Source organism: Podarcis vaucheri (assembly GCF_965113315.1).
Source record: "Podarcis vaucheri genome assembly, chromosome: 5".
In the NCBI taxonomy this organism is placed as follows: domain Eukaryota; kingdom Metazoa; phylum Chordata; class Lepidosauria; order Squamata; family Lacertidae; genus Podarcis; species Podarcis vaucheri.
Genome location: NC_138763.1, coordinates 31,620,718 through 31,638,353, shown reverse-complemented (window position 1 = coordinate 31,638,353; position 17,636 = coordinate 31,620,718). Strand labels below are relative to the sequence as shown.

Here is a 17,636-nt window from a genome sequence, read left to right as displayed (position 1 = left end):
ATCCTCTTCCTGTACACCAAAAAATCAGCTCTGGAGGCTTCTTCAGCCCTCTGGATCAAATTTTGAGGATGCAGATTCAGCACGTTGAAGAGGAACCAATGTCCTTAGCAATGTAGGACATGCTTTGCATGCAAAAGGATCCAGATTCAATCCCTGATGTTTTCAGTTAAAAGGGATCATATAGCAGGCTAACAAGTCCTCTACCTGAGATCCCAAAGAGCTGCTAGCATACTGAGTGAGATGGAGTTTTGAACCCGCAGATACATCCACTAACAGAAGAAGAGGGGTAGATTATTTTCACCAGTTCCCACCCCTCACCCCTTACATGCTGCTCTCTAAAGCTGATTCACGTGGCTGCAGACAGGAATCAGGAAAAAATATCACCTACTCTCTCCACTGAATCAAAAGTGCCGGACTGGCTCTGGAAACAAGCTCTTTAGCGGCACCTTGTTCAACAACTGCTCCTGAATCAAAGTATCACATGAGACCACATCCGAAACTTTGCTGTTTTCCTCTAGTCCAGGGTTTCCCAAACTTAGGTCTCCAGCTATTTTTGGACTACTGCTTCCATCATCCCTGACCACTAATCTCACTAGATCAGTTGTTGTAGTTGTAGTCCAAAAACAGCTGGAAACACAAGTGTGGAAAATCCTGTTCTAGTCTATTAAACCAGTTGGTTGCTCAAGAAGGAAACTAGAGTAGTACATCTTAGGTTGGTATGCAAATTTCTTAAACAATAATACCATGCTGACAAGTAATATTCCATATTCTCATGAGAACTTACAAGTTTATTTGTTTCATCACTTTTCAAGCACAGTTTTTTTGTTTTTGTTTTTAAGACATTAGTGCCATTTGCTCTTTAGTCTCCTATGACTGTACGACTGTCTCATGAATTCTGGAGTCCAATACTGATTAACTAATGTAATCAGATTGTCATCATTTGAATGACTGTAGATTATCCAAGAATTCTTAAACACACTTTCCTGTTATCCTGACAAGGATTTTTGCCTTACCTTCATTGGTGTTCTATATCTAAGCAAGGCTCCATTCTCTGTAACTATGAAGTACCCCAGTCTCCATAAATTCTGTCATTTTTCCTGTTGAGGGTAACTGTCAATTCAATTTCTTTGAGTTTCTTCAGATATACTTATAAAACCTTACTGTGGTTTTTCATTAGTTATTAGTTACATTCTGGAGCCAATCCAGACATTACATTTTTCATGAAGAGGAAAGTTGTAAATTATCACCAATTATCAGCTTTTGCATGTTGATGCTGTAACATGCAGTATGACTAATCATATGGTTTTCTGGTATGAAGTCTTTCCATGCCACTGCCAACACCTGCTATTATTAGGAACAGGTGGAGCTAATGTAGAAACTCTTTTTTAAATGTGAAAAAATCATATGATAGCCACTGCTACATGTTGTGATGGAGCATGGAGAAACTGTCAAGTGTGATAAAGGTAACACATAAGCCAGAAGTTGTGCATCTGCTTCTCTCCTGTGTTAATATGCTCATATTAAATAAATATATTTATGCCTTTTCAAAACTAAACTCCATTTTAAAATTTCTCTTTGCTTTCCAACTGGTTATTAAACTCTGAATTTGTCAAAAATATGATCCTAAACTGTACCATTGTATTTACTGTTCACCCTGTTCTTACAATAAAAACAGATGTAATATTTTAATTTTGCTGCAAATTGTTTGAACAAACATTTACTGCTGTAAAAACACATTTCTCTTCATGGCAGTAAATATGCATTTCAACGAGTTCCATCACACTTATGTTTGTCTTTACTATTAGAATCCCAAATTATGAGGTGTCATTCTAATTTTTGTCTTCTTCATTGTTCCGTTACTCTTCATTAAACTTAGGATTCAGGACTTCTCTATAATCCTTAAAATAAGTTTAGGAAGACTTTGATAACTTCAGCACTTACACTAGCTTTATATTTCCCAATATAGCCCCCTAACTTATCAAAAGCCCATAGCAAGAAGAAATATTTCAAGGAAGCAAAGTTTGCTTTTTGGCTTTGCACAGAGACTGCTATTGGCTTTTCTAAATAAAAGTAATACATGTGAAGTATTTTCTTGCTTCCCACCACAGAAATGGATATAAACCAAACACTAAGATACAAATAAAGTACATGTACTTCCATAACAGGAATCAGGAAGAGCGTGTTTGGGTATAGATCTCTGGACATGCAGATGATCAAAGTTACACTTTTTAAGACTTCTTCAACCCCAAAGCCATAATTTCATTATCAATGTTTTAGGTTTCTTGATAACTGAGAAATAATGGTAATGAAAATGAATTTTATATATTTACATTTGAGGCTTGCCAAGGGTCCACAATTCCAATTATCATGATGAGTTCTTGTAAGCACAATACAACATACACAAACCCCTTGAGTTTAAACTCTCTTGAGTTTAAAGCTGGGGATGTGGAGAGGGGAGAAGTTATCTCCACATTTGTGCTATACCAGAGGCCCTCCAAAAAACAATGCAATTGCAAGGAAAATCCCCTATTCAGCTCCAACTCCAAGCCCAAGAGGAGGGCTAGAACTTGTGCTTGTTAGATTGTGCTTCCAAGGGGCCTGAAGTGGGAACAACTCTTTCCTCCACTGTGGCAAGTTTGAAGCTGGAAAGGGCAGCAGATAATTTTCCTGGTCCTTAGGGTACAGTGCAATGTCAAGTATTACACCTCCATGCATGTGACCTACTAAGGTAAACTAGGATTTGTGGGCTCCTGTTAAGGGCCACACAAGACATGACAGGAACAAAAAAAAATCTTTACATCCATTGCCTTAATGTATGGTGATAAGAATCTACATTTTCCAGCAAAAAGTTTATAGCTGAAAGCAGCTGAACTCTACCTCCTCCCATACCTTACATCCTGAACCCTGCATCCCTTCAGGCTCTTTTCGCCAAGCTTGACTCCAATGTGAGCCAGGACTGTGACAAAAGTTCTCCAAACAGCAGTGTGTAGGAAGTTCGATTCCTGGCATCTACATTTTGCGGGGGTAAAAAGTAGACCTTCTTGCTTCCTGTGAATGGGGCAAGTATGCAAACAAACATACTTGGCTGCTTCACCACATATAGCTTAGCACAATTTTATAGTCTCAATTATAACAAATGGGAAAAGTTCTTGAAAAACAGACAACTCTGAAATAAAATAAGTGATTTTTTTAGTATGGAGATTTTTGAAAGCAGCTGAAAGCACCTTTTGTCAAACCTTATTACAGATGCATTATCTAATTGGACAAAATGCCAGACTGAGCACAGGTTTGAGTGTTATAATGACAACATGCTTCAAACAGAACTCTATTTTTAAGACCCACCTATTCTATCAACAGCAATTTGCTTTAACATATTTTAATCTTGTATTTTTAAATTGTTGTAACCCACCCCGAGACAGAACAATAATAATTGCAACAAAAATACCCTCATACTGCACACTGAAGTCTTGCCCCCACCACCATAACAAGCAAGTAAAATACAAGGCCTGTGATTAGTTTGTGACTAGGAGTTCAACCTTAAATGTGATGGGGATGTGTGCAAAGTTCCAGAATCTATCAGCACTTCTAAAATCCTGCCAACAAACACACCAGCCAGAACAGAAGGGGTGGTGGTGGACTTACCTCTCTTTTGATCTGTTAGTGTGTGTGAAATAGTTACACCAATACCAGACATACAGGATCCAATTTAGGACCTCTCGAATGAATGAAAGAACCTTGAATCCAAGGCTGCCTATGTCCTGTCCCAGAAACTCCCATTTTGGGACCACTGGTAGAAAGACCGCCAGTGGTAGATCTAAGTATATGAAGGCATAGCAGGGTCCCTCAATGGCAGATTATGTGCCTCTGCTGGCGAAGCTCTTCCCTACTGAAGAGCCATTGTTATTTCTTTCTAACTCCCTCCAGCCAGATGTGGGGTTCAGAATTGCAAGGCTGCATCACTTACCAACTGGGAAACTCAACAAACACTTGCTGAAATTTCATTTAGATGAATTGGCCACCACCTCTATCAAACAGAGAATGCATCATTATTCAAACTGAAAATGTGAAGCAAAGTACAAATATATCTCCTGAAGTAGGCTATTGGGTAACTCACAAAGAAAGAGGCTGAAAGGGATTAGGCAGTGAACAATGGGCTCAAAAACAGAATTGTCACCTTCTAGTAGAACTTCTGCATAAAATATGTTTACACCAATCTGCAATATTTTGCAGTGTCCTTGTTTACAAAATATTTAAGTAAGACACAAAGTCTTCAACTTAAACAATATACCTATATCTATTGCTGTGTGACTTGGCCACTCCCTATAGCAGGAATCACCAACTTTTTTGGACCAGAGGACAACTTTTGAATTTTGAAAGAGTGATGAGGGTTCCCATAACAAATCAACTGCTGGGGTGAGGTTGTGGTATAACACAAAATGGCTGCCATGGGGAGCATGGCATAACACACAATAGGAGATCACCACCCATGACATCCTTATGTTTACTATGGGAAGCCATCTATGTCCTGCTAATCCTTACTGTGGAGATCACACAATATTATTTTTTTACAAACACACTGATACTGTCTCTGTCCAATAGCAACAGGAAGCAATCCTCAGCACCAGGAAAAAAATACAAGGTGGCCACCTCACACTGACTCCCATTTCACAGAGTCTGAGGCCTCTGCCCTAGGGCACTGGTAAAAGCATTTGTTGGCAGCAGGCACCAGGTTAACAATCCCTACCCTACAGGGAAAAGTTACCACTGTCACTAAAGTCACTGCCTAAGGTGGGTGCAGAAGGAAAGCTTGTAGGGCAGTGTTTCCCAACCAGGGGCCAGGATAGTCCAAGGGGGCCACAGGTGAAAATCGTGTAAGGGAGGACACAGCACGAGGCTAGGAGGCCAGAGAGGAATGTGAGAAGTGAAGGAGGGGGAAACCTTTTTTAAAAAAGAAAAAAAGTTCTGATCGGCTGGCTATCGGCTTCGCCAATCACAAGCGGGTAAGGGGTTGGCCCACCAGGGCCTAGAGCTCCTTTTTGCCATGTGTGTTTTCTTGGATAAGTCCTGGATTGTTTCCGGCGAGAGGGGGCGATCACTGAGGCTCCAATTTTGACCAGTAGAGCCCGCAATCCAAAATCCCCAGGTCAGGTAAGTGCGGTGGTGGTGTGGCAATGGGTGAGCTGGAGCTGCTTGTTGCTGCTGCCAGTGCTGGGCCTGACTCTGCAAGATGCAGGGTGCAATCCACCCCAGCGCATAGCCGAGTGAAATCATCTGGTACTGCTGACTTGCATCTAGTAAATAACTAAGTGTCTACTCAGAAAAAGTTGCACTGAATTCAGTGGGCCTTATTCCCAGGTAAGGGTGTGGAGGGGATAGTGTTTTATCTAGGCAGCCAGTGCTCCTCCAGATGACAAGATCTTTTTGCACCAGGAGAAATTGATTTTTAAAATTCTCCTATATACAGAACTCCCTGCACGCCTTTTGGACTTTTATCTGTAGGTTTTCTCCTGTGTCAAATAATTGAGGTCAGATAAGTGTTGTTTACTTTTTATACTACGTGGGAGATGGATCTTCCTCAGGAGGTTCTGCACTCTCCTTCCTTGGAGGTTTCTAAGCAGAGATTGGATGGCCATCTGTAATGGATGCTTTAGCTGAGTATCCTTACATTGCATGGTGTTATACTAGAAAGATGACTCTTGGGGCCCCTTCCAGCTCCATGATTCTATGTTTTTCTGCTTCAACAACATTTCATTATGTTCCTATCATTTTATGTAATTGCATTTTGTATAAATAATAAAAATTATAAATAAAACATGTTCTATTTACAAACAAAATATTTAAATAGCTACCTTTCTACCAGTAGGATGAGGGGGGCATGGGCATAGCCAGGATTTTGTTAGGGGGGCAGTCTTTTGTTGGGGGTGGAGAACATCATATTTATATTGATTTTTACTTATTGGAGGGGGCAACTGCCCCCTGCCTCCCCCAGCTACACCCATGGGAGGCCACAGGAAGGAAACAAGGTCAGAAGAGGGCCATGGTCAGGAAAAGGTTGGGAAACTGAGCTAGGACACCAAAATCACTCTTGGTAGAAGGACAGTTGGATGTTGCCCCAACCATTTCCTAAACTTTCTGAGACTGCATTGCTTTGCTATAGGGGAGAGGTTTTCAGAATCTGTCCAAATTTCTGTTGGAGCAAAATAACTTTTATTTATTACATCGATATCCTACTTTACTTCATTTGACATTTAACAGACATTAAGATCACATAACGGGCACTGAATTAAAAAGCAGATATTGTAATCAATATAACGACCTGTTCAATTACTATATTGAACTTAGGTCAGTTGATCCCTTAACTCCCAAAGAAAAATATGCTTTCTCTCAGTGTGTTCCCCTATGAATGATAAAGTCGGTTAGAAAGCACTTTATAGGTCATTAAGTGTAACCCATCAGATTTTATTAGGGGTCTCTCACAGGGTTGTATGCTGTTTGTGCACAAGTAGAACAGAAGGCTAGAAGGCCTTCTGGAGTGGATTTTGGGAACAGGTTGGGGGTGTTATTTAAGGGAAAGGAAGGTTAAGGCACAAATGCAAGTCTACTTATGCAACAATTAATTCTGTCCACAAAATTTTACAACCCACTAGCACAAATTCAAAACTTTCATCAACCCAATCCAAAGTCAATATATGGACTAAGTAAGGTTGTCTCAGCATGTGATCAATACTACATTGTACATACTTTATGTATAAACTAGTGTAGATCGTGGTTAATTATCCCCATAATTCAACTCTGAATTGTGGGCATCCATCTTTTTGTCATTCCTCTTGATTTTCTAATGCTGCTTTTTTGCTGAATAAGTTGCACCATGCTTAGTACCCATGTACTGAAGATCTTTGCTTCTATCGGTAGCTCAGTGGCAACTTCTTGCCTACTGACAGCCTTCAGTCAAATTATTTAGATGCAACCCTTCCCCACGATATTCTAAAGAGCTGAGTTAAAAATATGCTCCCCCCTCCCCATTCCAGGCCAAAACATGAAAAGGTATGCCTCAAGGTAAAAACGTAAGGTTTTGTTGTTTTCGCTTTGTTTTGCTGCTGCTGGAAGTTGGATGGTAAAGAATGGCAGTTTATATATACAGTGGTACCTCGATTTACGAACTTAATCAGTTCCGGAAGTCTGTTCTTAAACCAAAGCGTTCTTAAACCAAGGCGTGCTTTCCCATAGCAGTGGGGCACTCAATTTACAAATGGAACACACTAAACAGGAAGCGGAACATGTTCGGCTACTTCCAGGTTTGCAGCGTTCTTAATTCAAGTTGTTCATAAACTAAGCTGTTCTTAAACCAAGGTACCACTGTATATAAACCTGTCTAGAAATTAGCTCCAACTGGTGGGTTGGACTCAGTTCCAGATCAGTCTGATCCAAGGTAGGGTGCAAATGCAGCACTACCACAATACAGTGGTGCCTCGCAAGAAGAAAATAATTCGTTCCGCGAATCTTTTCATCTTGCGATGTTTTTCGTCTTGCGAAGCACGGTCCGTCACAACTGCGCCTCTTCAAGCGGCTTTAAAAAAAAGCGCAAGGCGTTTTCGTCTTGCGATGCAAGCCCATAGGGAAATTTGCCTGGCGAAGCAACACAAAACCGAAAAACCCTTTCGTCTAGCGAGTTTTTTGTCTTGCGAGGCATTCGTCTTGCAGGGCACCACTGTACATACATATAAAAACATGCACACATATGTAGTAAGGGGGAAAATACAAAGAAACTGGGTCCCCAAATACATCTTTGAGTTAAAGGCCGGTACCAGGTCCAAAAATGTTGAAGACTACTGTTAGTTTGCTTTAAGAATGGTTATTTTAATTATCTTCAGCTCATGATGTCTATATACCCTCCCCACTAAGTAGGCATTAAATATAGCTATTTTAAAATATTTTTCTAGAATGAGCCACAATTATGACAACTGCTAACAAAAAACACTTTTACAGGGAAAACAATGTTCTACTTTGTGTTAGAAGGCTGTGTGAACATTCTTCACCCACTAACATTTTATAGGCTCATCTGCAAGAAAGGAAAATGAAAAATGTTTACCCTGACTGCAAACTTTGTTTCTCTCAATCTGTTCAACTCCCATATACAACCAAGTGTTTGATGCATAAATCTCATCATCCAAATTTAAAAGGCTTCAAGAAACACTTGTAATATATGTTTTACTTAGAGAATAATTGTAAAACACTGTAAGCAACTGTCATTGTTGATTATCATGATAGCATCTCCCACTGCTATTCAGGCAGCCAAAACCAACTTTAAGACATTTCAAAATTAACTTGACTAACATGTTGTACTTTCAACAGCTCCTAAGAACACAGCACTTTATTTAAAAACACAGATCTCTTTATCTTCAGAATCTATTACATTGTCATTCAGGGAGTCAATCTTAGCTGAAAAACAGGGTAAATATATAATAAGCAAGTTTTGTTGCTATTTTGCAGAGTTAATTTTCCTAATCTAACTATGCTGACTTGGAAGAAAACACTAATGGTTTCAATTGGGCTTCTGAGTAAATAGGATCGGGCGGTAATAACTTAAAATATATAAATACAAGTTTAATTTTGAGAATGGAACTGCAGGTTGATCAAATGCTGACGGTGACAGTTGTTAGTTCATTCACATAAACAGGTAGAGCCAGTTTCTTTGTGAAGGCAACAATTATTTGCCACTAGTTTCCTGACTCAAACGCAACAAAAACTTTTGCTCGAGCCTAAAAAACGTACAACCAAACATCTCCTTTTAAGCATATATGTATGTGTATAAACACTCCAGTACTCTGGCAATCAGCAAGTCAGATATCCTTAAAACAAAAACTTTACACGTTACAAAAAACAAACAAACCCAGGCCTTCATCTTGGGTGTCCATTGGCTTTCAATCTTCAGCTGAAACAACTATCGGTCAGGAAAGGTATGAGGTAATTTATGCTACAAATCACCTCGAAAATGCTCCCTCCACGTATGACAACCCCACGGGGGGGGGGAATGTCATAAAAACTGCCCGGTGTCAAAATCCTTACAATATTCAGCTTCATTTATTGATACTGGCGAGACAAAAAAAAACCAAACACAAAACACAACAAGTTTGAAGTTGATACAGAACTAGTATGACGTTGGACTCTTCGGGCGAGTGTGTGTGTATATGTGTGTTCTTAAGACCTTCACGCAATTTATTGCCACTATTATTTTTATTATTTAATAACAGGCGCTGTACTAGGCAGGCCATTGTCAAGGGCCCGAGGGGAAAGCCGCGATCTCCCCAGAGCCCCTTTCCTGGGGCGGCGGCGGGGGGGCCGCCGGGCCCTCTAACCTGCCTCTCCCTTTCCTGGGACGGGAACTTGGGCTCCCCGCCCGCTGACAGCCTCTCCTGAGGGGCTCCCCGGAGGGCCTCCCCTCAGTGCCCGCGGCCCGCTCCCTCCGCCGCCCCACAGACGCCCCTGTGACAAGCCAGGTCGGGCGACGAAGAGACGGGGCTCCCTTGCACGCAAGGCCGCGGCCGGCGGCTCGTCTCGCCGCCAGGCCCCGGTCCCGGCCCGGCGCCGCGACGTCCCTCTCGCTCCCTCCCTCACTCACCGGGAAGGCTCGGATCCGCATCTTGGTGTCCTTCCGGCTGCCGGTCCCCTTGCTCAGGTTCGACATCTTCGGGCCCGGCGGGAGCGGAGCCCCCCTTTCCTGAGGGGCGGGGAGAGGGAAACGGGGCCGGGGAGAAGCCCCCCTCAGGCGGCGGCGACCTTCACTCCGAGGGCGGGCGGAGAGGCGAGGTTGAGGCGAGGCAGGCCCAAGTGGCCGTCTGTACGCGGCGGCGGCGGCGGTGGCGGCGGCGGCTCCCTCAGCCTCCTGCGCCTCCTCCTCCTTCTCCGCCGCGATGGCGGCCAAACATCGCTCAGTGCGCAGGGCCGAACAGGCCCCCCCTCCCCTCACGCAGAGACACAGACAGATCCGGCGGGGGCGGCGGCGGCGCAAGAGAGAGAGGAGGGGAGGGAGGAGGAAAGGGGAGGAGCGCAGTCGGCGGGGAGGAGGGAGGAAGGGGGAGCGGAGTGGGGCCGCCAAGTCTCGCGAGAGCTCCAAACGGCTCCCGCGATAATAGGAGGCGCGCGGGGCAGGGCGGGGGGGGTTGGAGAGCTAAGGAGTGTTGTCTTTCTTCCCACTGACCCTAGGGAAGCTGGAGGAGGCGGGCGGGCGAGCGAGCGGTGCTGGTGATTGGCGGGTGGTGGCGCGGAGGTGGCGGCGAGTGGGTGGATTTAGCTGTCACGTGCTACGCAGGCGGCAGGAGGCGGCGATTCGGGTTTGCACGTAGTGCGGTTGGTCGTTTGTTTCGGTTAAACCCGCTTTTAACCCGTTGCTTGCCTGGAGGCCTCTCTTAGGAAATCACTCGGGAGGTTTGGAGCGCCCCCCCCCAATTCGCCTTGAGTACCTGGCCAAGGGCGTTTGGCTGGCGGTGGACCAAATGGCGCATCTTCTGCGGGGCCCTCATGTAAAACACACACACATTCGTGGCTGCTGCTGCTGCTGCTGCTATTTATCCCGTAGAACCTGGGACGGGTGCTTGTGGCTCTTGGGTTACCTCAGACTCTTTATTCTCAGCATCGATGGTAGTCAGGGATGCTGAGGGATGGGATGGCTCAACACTTGGAGGGTCTCCCACAAGGCATCACTACTTTTATTAGTTATGATACAGCTGTGTTGCATAAGCAAATAAAAAACAAAACTTTCCCCAACCAGGCATACTTAGGAAACGATATTCTATTTTAGCTGTTGAAAATGCTTGACAATATTCTAGCTTGTCTACCATAAGATAATTACAGAAAACAGAATAATACAAACCAGATGAAGGAGCTGCAAAAAGAGCCCGTGCAGGTGACTGGGTGAATTAATCCCATGAAAAGGAAAGGCAAGATGTTTTATTGGGCAGTGGGTGTGTATGCACACACACACACACATATGCATAAAGTCAATAAATTAACACAACCTTTAAAATAACAGCTGCGTAACAATTTACTAAATAACAATTTACCAAAAGCAGCAGCAACTAATCAATTTATCCGATCAGGTCTCTCCAAATGCCCACCTAAAAAGGTGTAACTTAACTAGCTGCCTGAAACTAAATAGAAGGGGTCCTCCGTAGAGGGGAACCTCCATGTGGAGGGGGCTACCACTGAAAAGACCCATGTGGCTCCATGTACTTCATCCTGCACAGGAACAATGAGGAGCACCTCATCTGCTTCAAATGCACTTCTCCATAGTTTGAGATCATCATCAAAAGCCTTTCTCCAGGTTTTTCCACCATCTAAAGATGTTGTGGGAGCCCATCAGGGAGAGGGACTTTGTCAATTGTGGCACCCTAATTTTAGAGGATCACCTGGTGCCCACTCTGATTTTTCCAGCTTCAAGTGAACTTGTTTTGTTTTATTCTGATTGTTTTGATAGTATTTTTAATGCTACTTTTTACCAATTTTCCAGGTTTAGCTTATTTTTATTTATGAATTATCTTACAGTGTTTTTAATAATTTATGATAAGCCATCCGGATAGCATGCTCAAAGGGAGGGGTATAAATCTTAATTGTAAACTCTGATTGGCAGCTTCCATGGATGCAACAGGACTTTGTCTTCACTCTCATCATGTCTGCTTGAGCCTTCTGCCTACTGCTATTTGTTCATTCACATTTCCCAAATTATTTTTCAAACTTCTCCTGTTTTTGCACAAAATTTAAATGATCACACCCATAGAACATTAATGTTTCACAGATGTCAATATCATAAAGTACCAAAATTTCATCCAGTGTAAGTAGAAACCACATATAGCATATATACAGGTCAGCTTGCCTTCATTTGTCATGCTTGCAATAGGCTTTATACTGAGACTGAAAAAACAGGTTGTTATTCATTTCAACATGCTAGTATAGAGCTAAAAAGTTCAGGTCTAAAGATAAATGAGGTATTTATTGAGTGCCAGGTGCAAATTGAAATCCACAATATGGTAATACATTTATTAAAACAAAATGTCAGGAAATAGTACTGCTGTACTATTTTGGACTTTTTTCCCTAATAGACCAACATGGCTGCATATGTTGTTGTTGTTTTTTTCAGTGACTGGGAACTTAAGAGGGCTGAAACTTGCATTGAAATTCAGAATGTGAAAATTGTTGGAAGTCAACAGTATTACTCCATATGCACATTAATACTTTGCAGTATTGAAAGAAGACTCTCATAAATGTTTTGAATGGTGTCGCTAAGAACAACAGCAAATCCATATTTTTGTCAGTTTGGAGTTGGATAATTTGTGAAATGAAGTGAAATGATAAAGGATTGTAGGCCTGTTTCAGATATATATCAGTGCTAAGACACTTTGGAGATGGTATGAAATTTGAAATGATGGAATTGATATATGAAGGCCCTTTTTCAAAAATTACAGTTTGTCATGATTATAGCAAATAGGTTTCAAGAGGGTTTTAGCAACTGATACAACAGAGGCTGTTTTATTTCAATCAGTGCAGCAACACTGGGTGCTGGGCTGCAGGGGGCACCACAACAATGAGGTAGAATGGAGTATGAGAGGTGGGGGGGGGCACCAAATTTTAACATTGCTACTGAAATTTCAGAGCCCAAAGTCCACTACTGGATATAACCTCTGAAGTCACATGTTTATACCAGTTGTACCCAACTAAGTGAGTCATATCCATTATTTTCAATGTGTCTACTCAGAGTAGGAGTAACATTGGATACAATGCACTGTAGCCATATAACCTATTATGTTGAAAGTCACTTCTGTAACAGTCAGTAGGCTGTCAAGAATACACCAGTGATCAACTTTGTATTCCTGTAGTTCAAAATATCTGGAGGGTACCATGTTGTGGAAGGCTAAACTAGAGTGAGATGATAAGGCCAGCTTTTTGTACAAGGCAGAGAGAGTGACATACAGCAGATTTGAGCTCCAGTACCAATTATTTTCTAAGGGACGCGGGTGGCGCTGTGGGCTAAAGCCTCAGCGCCTAGGGCTTGCCGATCGAAAGGTCGGCGGTTCGAATCCCCGCGGCGGGGTGCGCTCCCGCTGCTCGGTCCCAGCGCCTGCCAACCTAGCAGTTCGAAAGCACCCCCGGGGGCAAGTAGATAAATAGGTACCGCTTACCAGCGGGAAGGTAAACGGCGTTCCGTGTGCGGCTCTGGCTCGCCAGAGCAGCGTTGTCACGCTGGCCACGTGACCCGGAAGTGTCTTCGGACAGCGCTGGCCCCCGGCCAATAAATGTGAGATGGGCGCACAAACCCCAGAGTCTGGCAAGACTGGCCCGTTCGGGCAGGGGTACCTTTACCTTTACCTTTACCAATTATTTTAGACAATAAGAACTTTGTAAATAAGCAGCCTTCAGGCTTGTGAAGATGGATAGGTATGCATCATATTATTCACATGTGCAGCATTAACTGCAGTGAAAACATTATTTTGCCTGAACTTAAATGTATATTTGAGTGTTTGTAACTGAGCATTGTTCATTACACATATACAAAGTCTGGCTTCCTGTTATTTGAATCTGAGGGTGCATATTCAAGTTCACACCTCTGATGTCTGCTTTAAATAACTCATAATAACTAACTATCTCTGCCAGGTTTCCTGTTTGTTATCACAAATGTGAATCAGAATCTCCTCATAACTTATAAGCATACATTGGAAGACCAGGAGCAATTCCAACCCTTTACCACCCTTCAATTACTCTGGTTGATGGGTTATGGATGCAAAGGTCTAGCTAAACTATGTTAAGGGAATGTGACTCCACAGTTTATGTGACCTTGCACATTCTTTTCGGCTGTGTACATACTGACCTGTTTGTAGCGCAACAATATATTTTATTTTCATTCCAGAATTGCTCATTCTTGTCCTCAGCGTGCTGCTTTCAGCCTAGATAAATTCTAGATTCTGTGGTCCATGAAGGTGTGGTTACTTGGTACACATTTTAAAACCCTCCCCTTGATTAGGTTACCCATACCTCTTCCTCCCTACACATGCCCCAGGTGAATCAAGAATGAAGTAGTGGTTGTGATCTTGGTATACACCTACCCACAACATCATTGGGCAGGTGTGGATGCACAACCCCCCAATTGCCAGGATATCCTACATGATCTGTTTCAAACGCCTGACCCACCAGTGGAAGAACAATGATCCAAATCTCAAAACCTAAATACACACAAATAGAAAATCACAGTTGCAGAAAGTAAACAAACAGTATATTGCAACCAACAGGTCACACCAAATTGGCACACCTCAACTGAAACTGCTCTGTATGCCATGCAGTAGAACTATAAGTATTATTTTGCAGAGATTGCATATCATGCTCTTATTAGTGCCACCAAAAAAGGCATCAACATAACAAGCTGTTAGACAGCTTGCCTCCACACTGGAATTTTGATAATGTGCTGTGGGCACCAGCGGGTCAGGGGTTACGGCACAATACCTGCCCTATCTTAGCAAGCGGATGCCATCTACTCTCTGAACTGTATTTAAGCCAGGCTGCTTGGAATACAGCTGGACTAGTACCAGAAACTTAATTGTCGGTTGACTTGTTTTGCTTTGTATTTATGTACTTAAGACTAGATTGTTAAGGGTTGGTGTTTTTTTTTTTTTGTAATATGGAATTTATACTGTTTCCGCCACATGGTTGAATTTTGTCATCTTTTAATTTAACCATCATCTTCTGTATCTTGCATGTTTCCAAGTGCTCTGTATGTTGATGCTTTGAATGTTTGCAGTAAGCTCATTGTGGGAAAATGGCATATGACTAAATCAAACAAAAAGACAGGACTACAGAATTGTGTGGACATGCCCCCCATCAGCTGTCCCATCAATGAGGGGAAAGGCAGCCGCCACCACACACAATCACAAAGAGAAGCTCTTTGCACGTCTTTTCAGTTCAGAAGAGATGGGAGGGTGGGTGTCCAATTCTGGCCTCCAGTAAAGTGTGTACATGTTTAAGGGATATGTTCAATGGAGAAGAAACTGACTCAGTGCAAACAGGAACTGAGCAGGAAGAGCAAAATATTTTTGAGTGGATATTTACTAAGATCTTTCATAGGTACTATAGGAGGTAATGGTGCCTGTGAATGCCACATTGGTGATCCCTGCAATATGTTAAGCAGTTCTTCTTCCCTATCACATTAATTATTTTCATTTTCTCCATTTTGTGCTATCTTGCAATTGTTCTAAGAAAATGGTATATAAGTATATATTGTTTAACAAATGCATTTAGACTGCAGTCCTGTACATACCTACCTGGAAGCAGGATCTCTTGAGCATTGTGGCGCTTAAAGGTAAAGGTACCCCTGACCATTAGGTCCAGTTGTGGATGACTCTGAGGTTGTGACGCTCATCTCGCTCTATAGGCCCAGGGAGCCGGTGTTTGTTTGCAGACAGCATCCGGGTCATGTGGCCATGACTAAGCCCCTTCTGGCGAACCAGAGCAGCGCACGGAAATGCCGTTTACCTTCCCGCCGGAGCGGTACCTATTTATATATTTGCACTTGACGTGCTTTTGATCTGCTAGGTGGGCAGGAGCTGGGACCGAACAATGGGCGCTCACCCTGTTGCGGGGATTTGAACTGCTGACCTTCTGATCGGCAAGCCCTAGGCTCTGTGGTTTAGACCACAGGGCCACCCGCTGTGGAGCTTACTGTGGAGAGCCAGTGTGATGTAGTGGTTAAGAGTGGTAGTCTCGTAATCTGGGGAACTGGGTTCGTGTCTCCGCTCCTCCACATGCATCTGCTGGGTGACCTTGGGCTAGTCACACTTCTTTGAAGTCTCTCAGCCCCACTCACCTCACAGAGTGTTTGTTGTGGGGGAGGAAGGGAAAGGAGAATGTTAGCCGCTTTGAGACTCCTTAAAGGGAGTGAAAGGCGGGGTATCAAATCCAAACTCTTCTTCTTTTGAGTAAAAATGTATATGATTTAATTGTCTTCCTTCTGCAGTACTGTGTGGCATTTTTTTGGGTACCCCATATAATGAATGGCTCTGACCCCATGCAGGCATAGGCACACTCAGCCCTCCAGATGTTTTGGGACCACAACTCCCATCATCCCTGACCACTTGTCCTGTTAGCTAGGGATGATGGGAGTTGTAGTCCCAAAACAGCTGGAGGGCCAAATTTGCCTATGCCTGGAATAGAGCAATAGAAACGTTAAGACATGTTGTTTTCAAATGGTGCTTTTCCAGAGATGGGTGAAACAAATTTTTCACTCCCATTCTACTAAAATATCCAGGAAGGACTTGTGAATTATAAATTGGCCTACTTATTGGCTGACACACACAAAAAAACCCAGTAACAGTTGCTAGATTTCTCTTTTCTGTTGCAAGGGATTTTCTTAGGTTAATTGTATATTAGTTTATTTCTGTATAACTGTTGGAGTTTTATGACTTTTGAGTTTCAATTTGTTTTCATCAGTTCTGTGACGTAATAAAAGTTATTGTTCTCAAAAATGCATAGAATTGTGCTGTTAGTTTCTCAAGAAATGTTGTTACCATTATGCATGTATACTTTGGAACACTTTGACAGTAGCTATGATTTCCCCGCTTTACAGATTGTAGATATTTTTGTGCACAAATGTCACTTTGAAAAGAGACACTATAAAAATCTCTTTACCTAATTTTCAGCATAATACAGTGGTGCCTCGCAAGACGAAAATAATCCGTTCTGTGATTCTCTTCGTCTAGCGGTTTTTTTCTTCTTGCGAAGCAAGCCCATTGACGGATTAGCAGATTAGCGCTATTAGAGGCTTTTAGCAGCTTATCTGCTGATCGGATCAGCTGATAAGCAGCTTAGCGCTATTAGCGGCTTATCTGCTGATCGGATCAGCTGATAAGCGGCTTAGTGCTATTAGAGCTATTAGCAGCTTTTAGCTGCTTTTAGCGGCTTATCTGCTGATTGGATCAGCTGATAAGCGGCTTAGCGGTTTAGGAAAAGGGGGGGGAGGGAAAAAAACAGCAGGAACTCGCAAGACATTGTTGTCTTGCGAAGCAAGCCCATAGGAGATTCTTTTTGCGAAGCACCTCCAAAACGGAAAACTCTTTCGTCTAGCGAGTTTTCTGTCTTGCGAGGCATTCATCTTGCGGGGCACCACTGTATATGTTAAATCACAAAATAGCTGTAAATGTGCAATTCACTTCAAGCTTCAGTCCCCTGGGCAATTGAAAATGTTGCATCAAACACAGTGGGACTTACATCCAAGAAAGCATGTGTAGCATGATGCTCCAACTCTCATAGATCCAGCTGGATATATACAGTATATGTATGCACAAATCTGTGCTAGATGGTATATATCATCTTTATTGGTACCTCATGCCCTGGTTTTATTGACTTAATTCAACAAGCCAAGCTGAAGAAAAACAGCATCCTCCTTGTTCTACTAGATCTTGTTCTACTAGGTGTCTACCATATCCTGAATAATCCCTGGTGGCCTGCTGCCATTTAGTATACCTTGAAAGGAAAGGCTTAAGATCACAAGGATGTTATAATTACACCATGACACACTTTTAAAACAAGTCTAGCTGGAGAAAATCTGTAGCACTGAAACAGATGGGTGGAGTTTGCCTCTTGGTGTCAGCATGCCATGT

The 17,636-nt window shown here is 42.8% G+C and overlaps 1 protein-coding gene across 2 annotated transcripts in view; it reads right to left on the bottom strand.

The window, feature by feature from the left end:
• CUL3 (cullin 3) overlaps nucleotides 1-10,076 on the bottom strand; it is a 44,217-nt gene extending 34,141 nt beyond the window's left edge. Inside the window, exon 1 of one of the 2 annotated variants that reach the window (XM_082224944.1) lies at nucleotides 9,620-10,076. In XM_082224944.1, the coding sequence (XP_082081070.1) occupies nucleotides 9,620-9,685 (66 nt within the window). In that variant the 5' untranslated portion in view covers nucleotides 9,686-10,076. The remainder of the gene's footprint in view (nucleotides 1-9,619) is intronic. The other variant, XM_082224947.1, reaches the window with a different exon arrangement.
• Nucleotides 10,077-17,636: the final 7,560 nt, after the last annotated feature.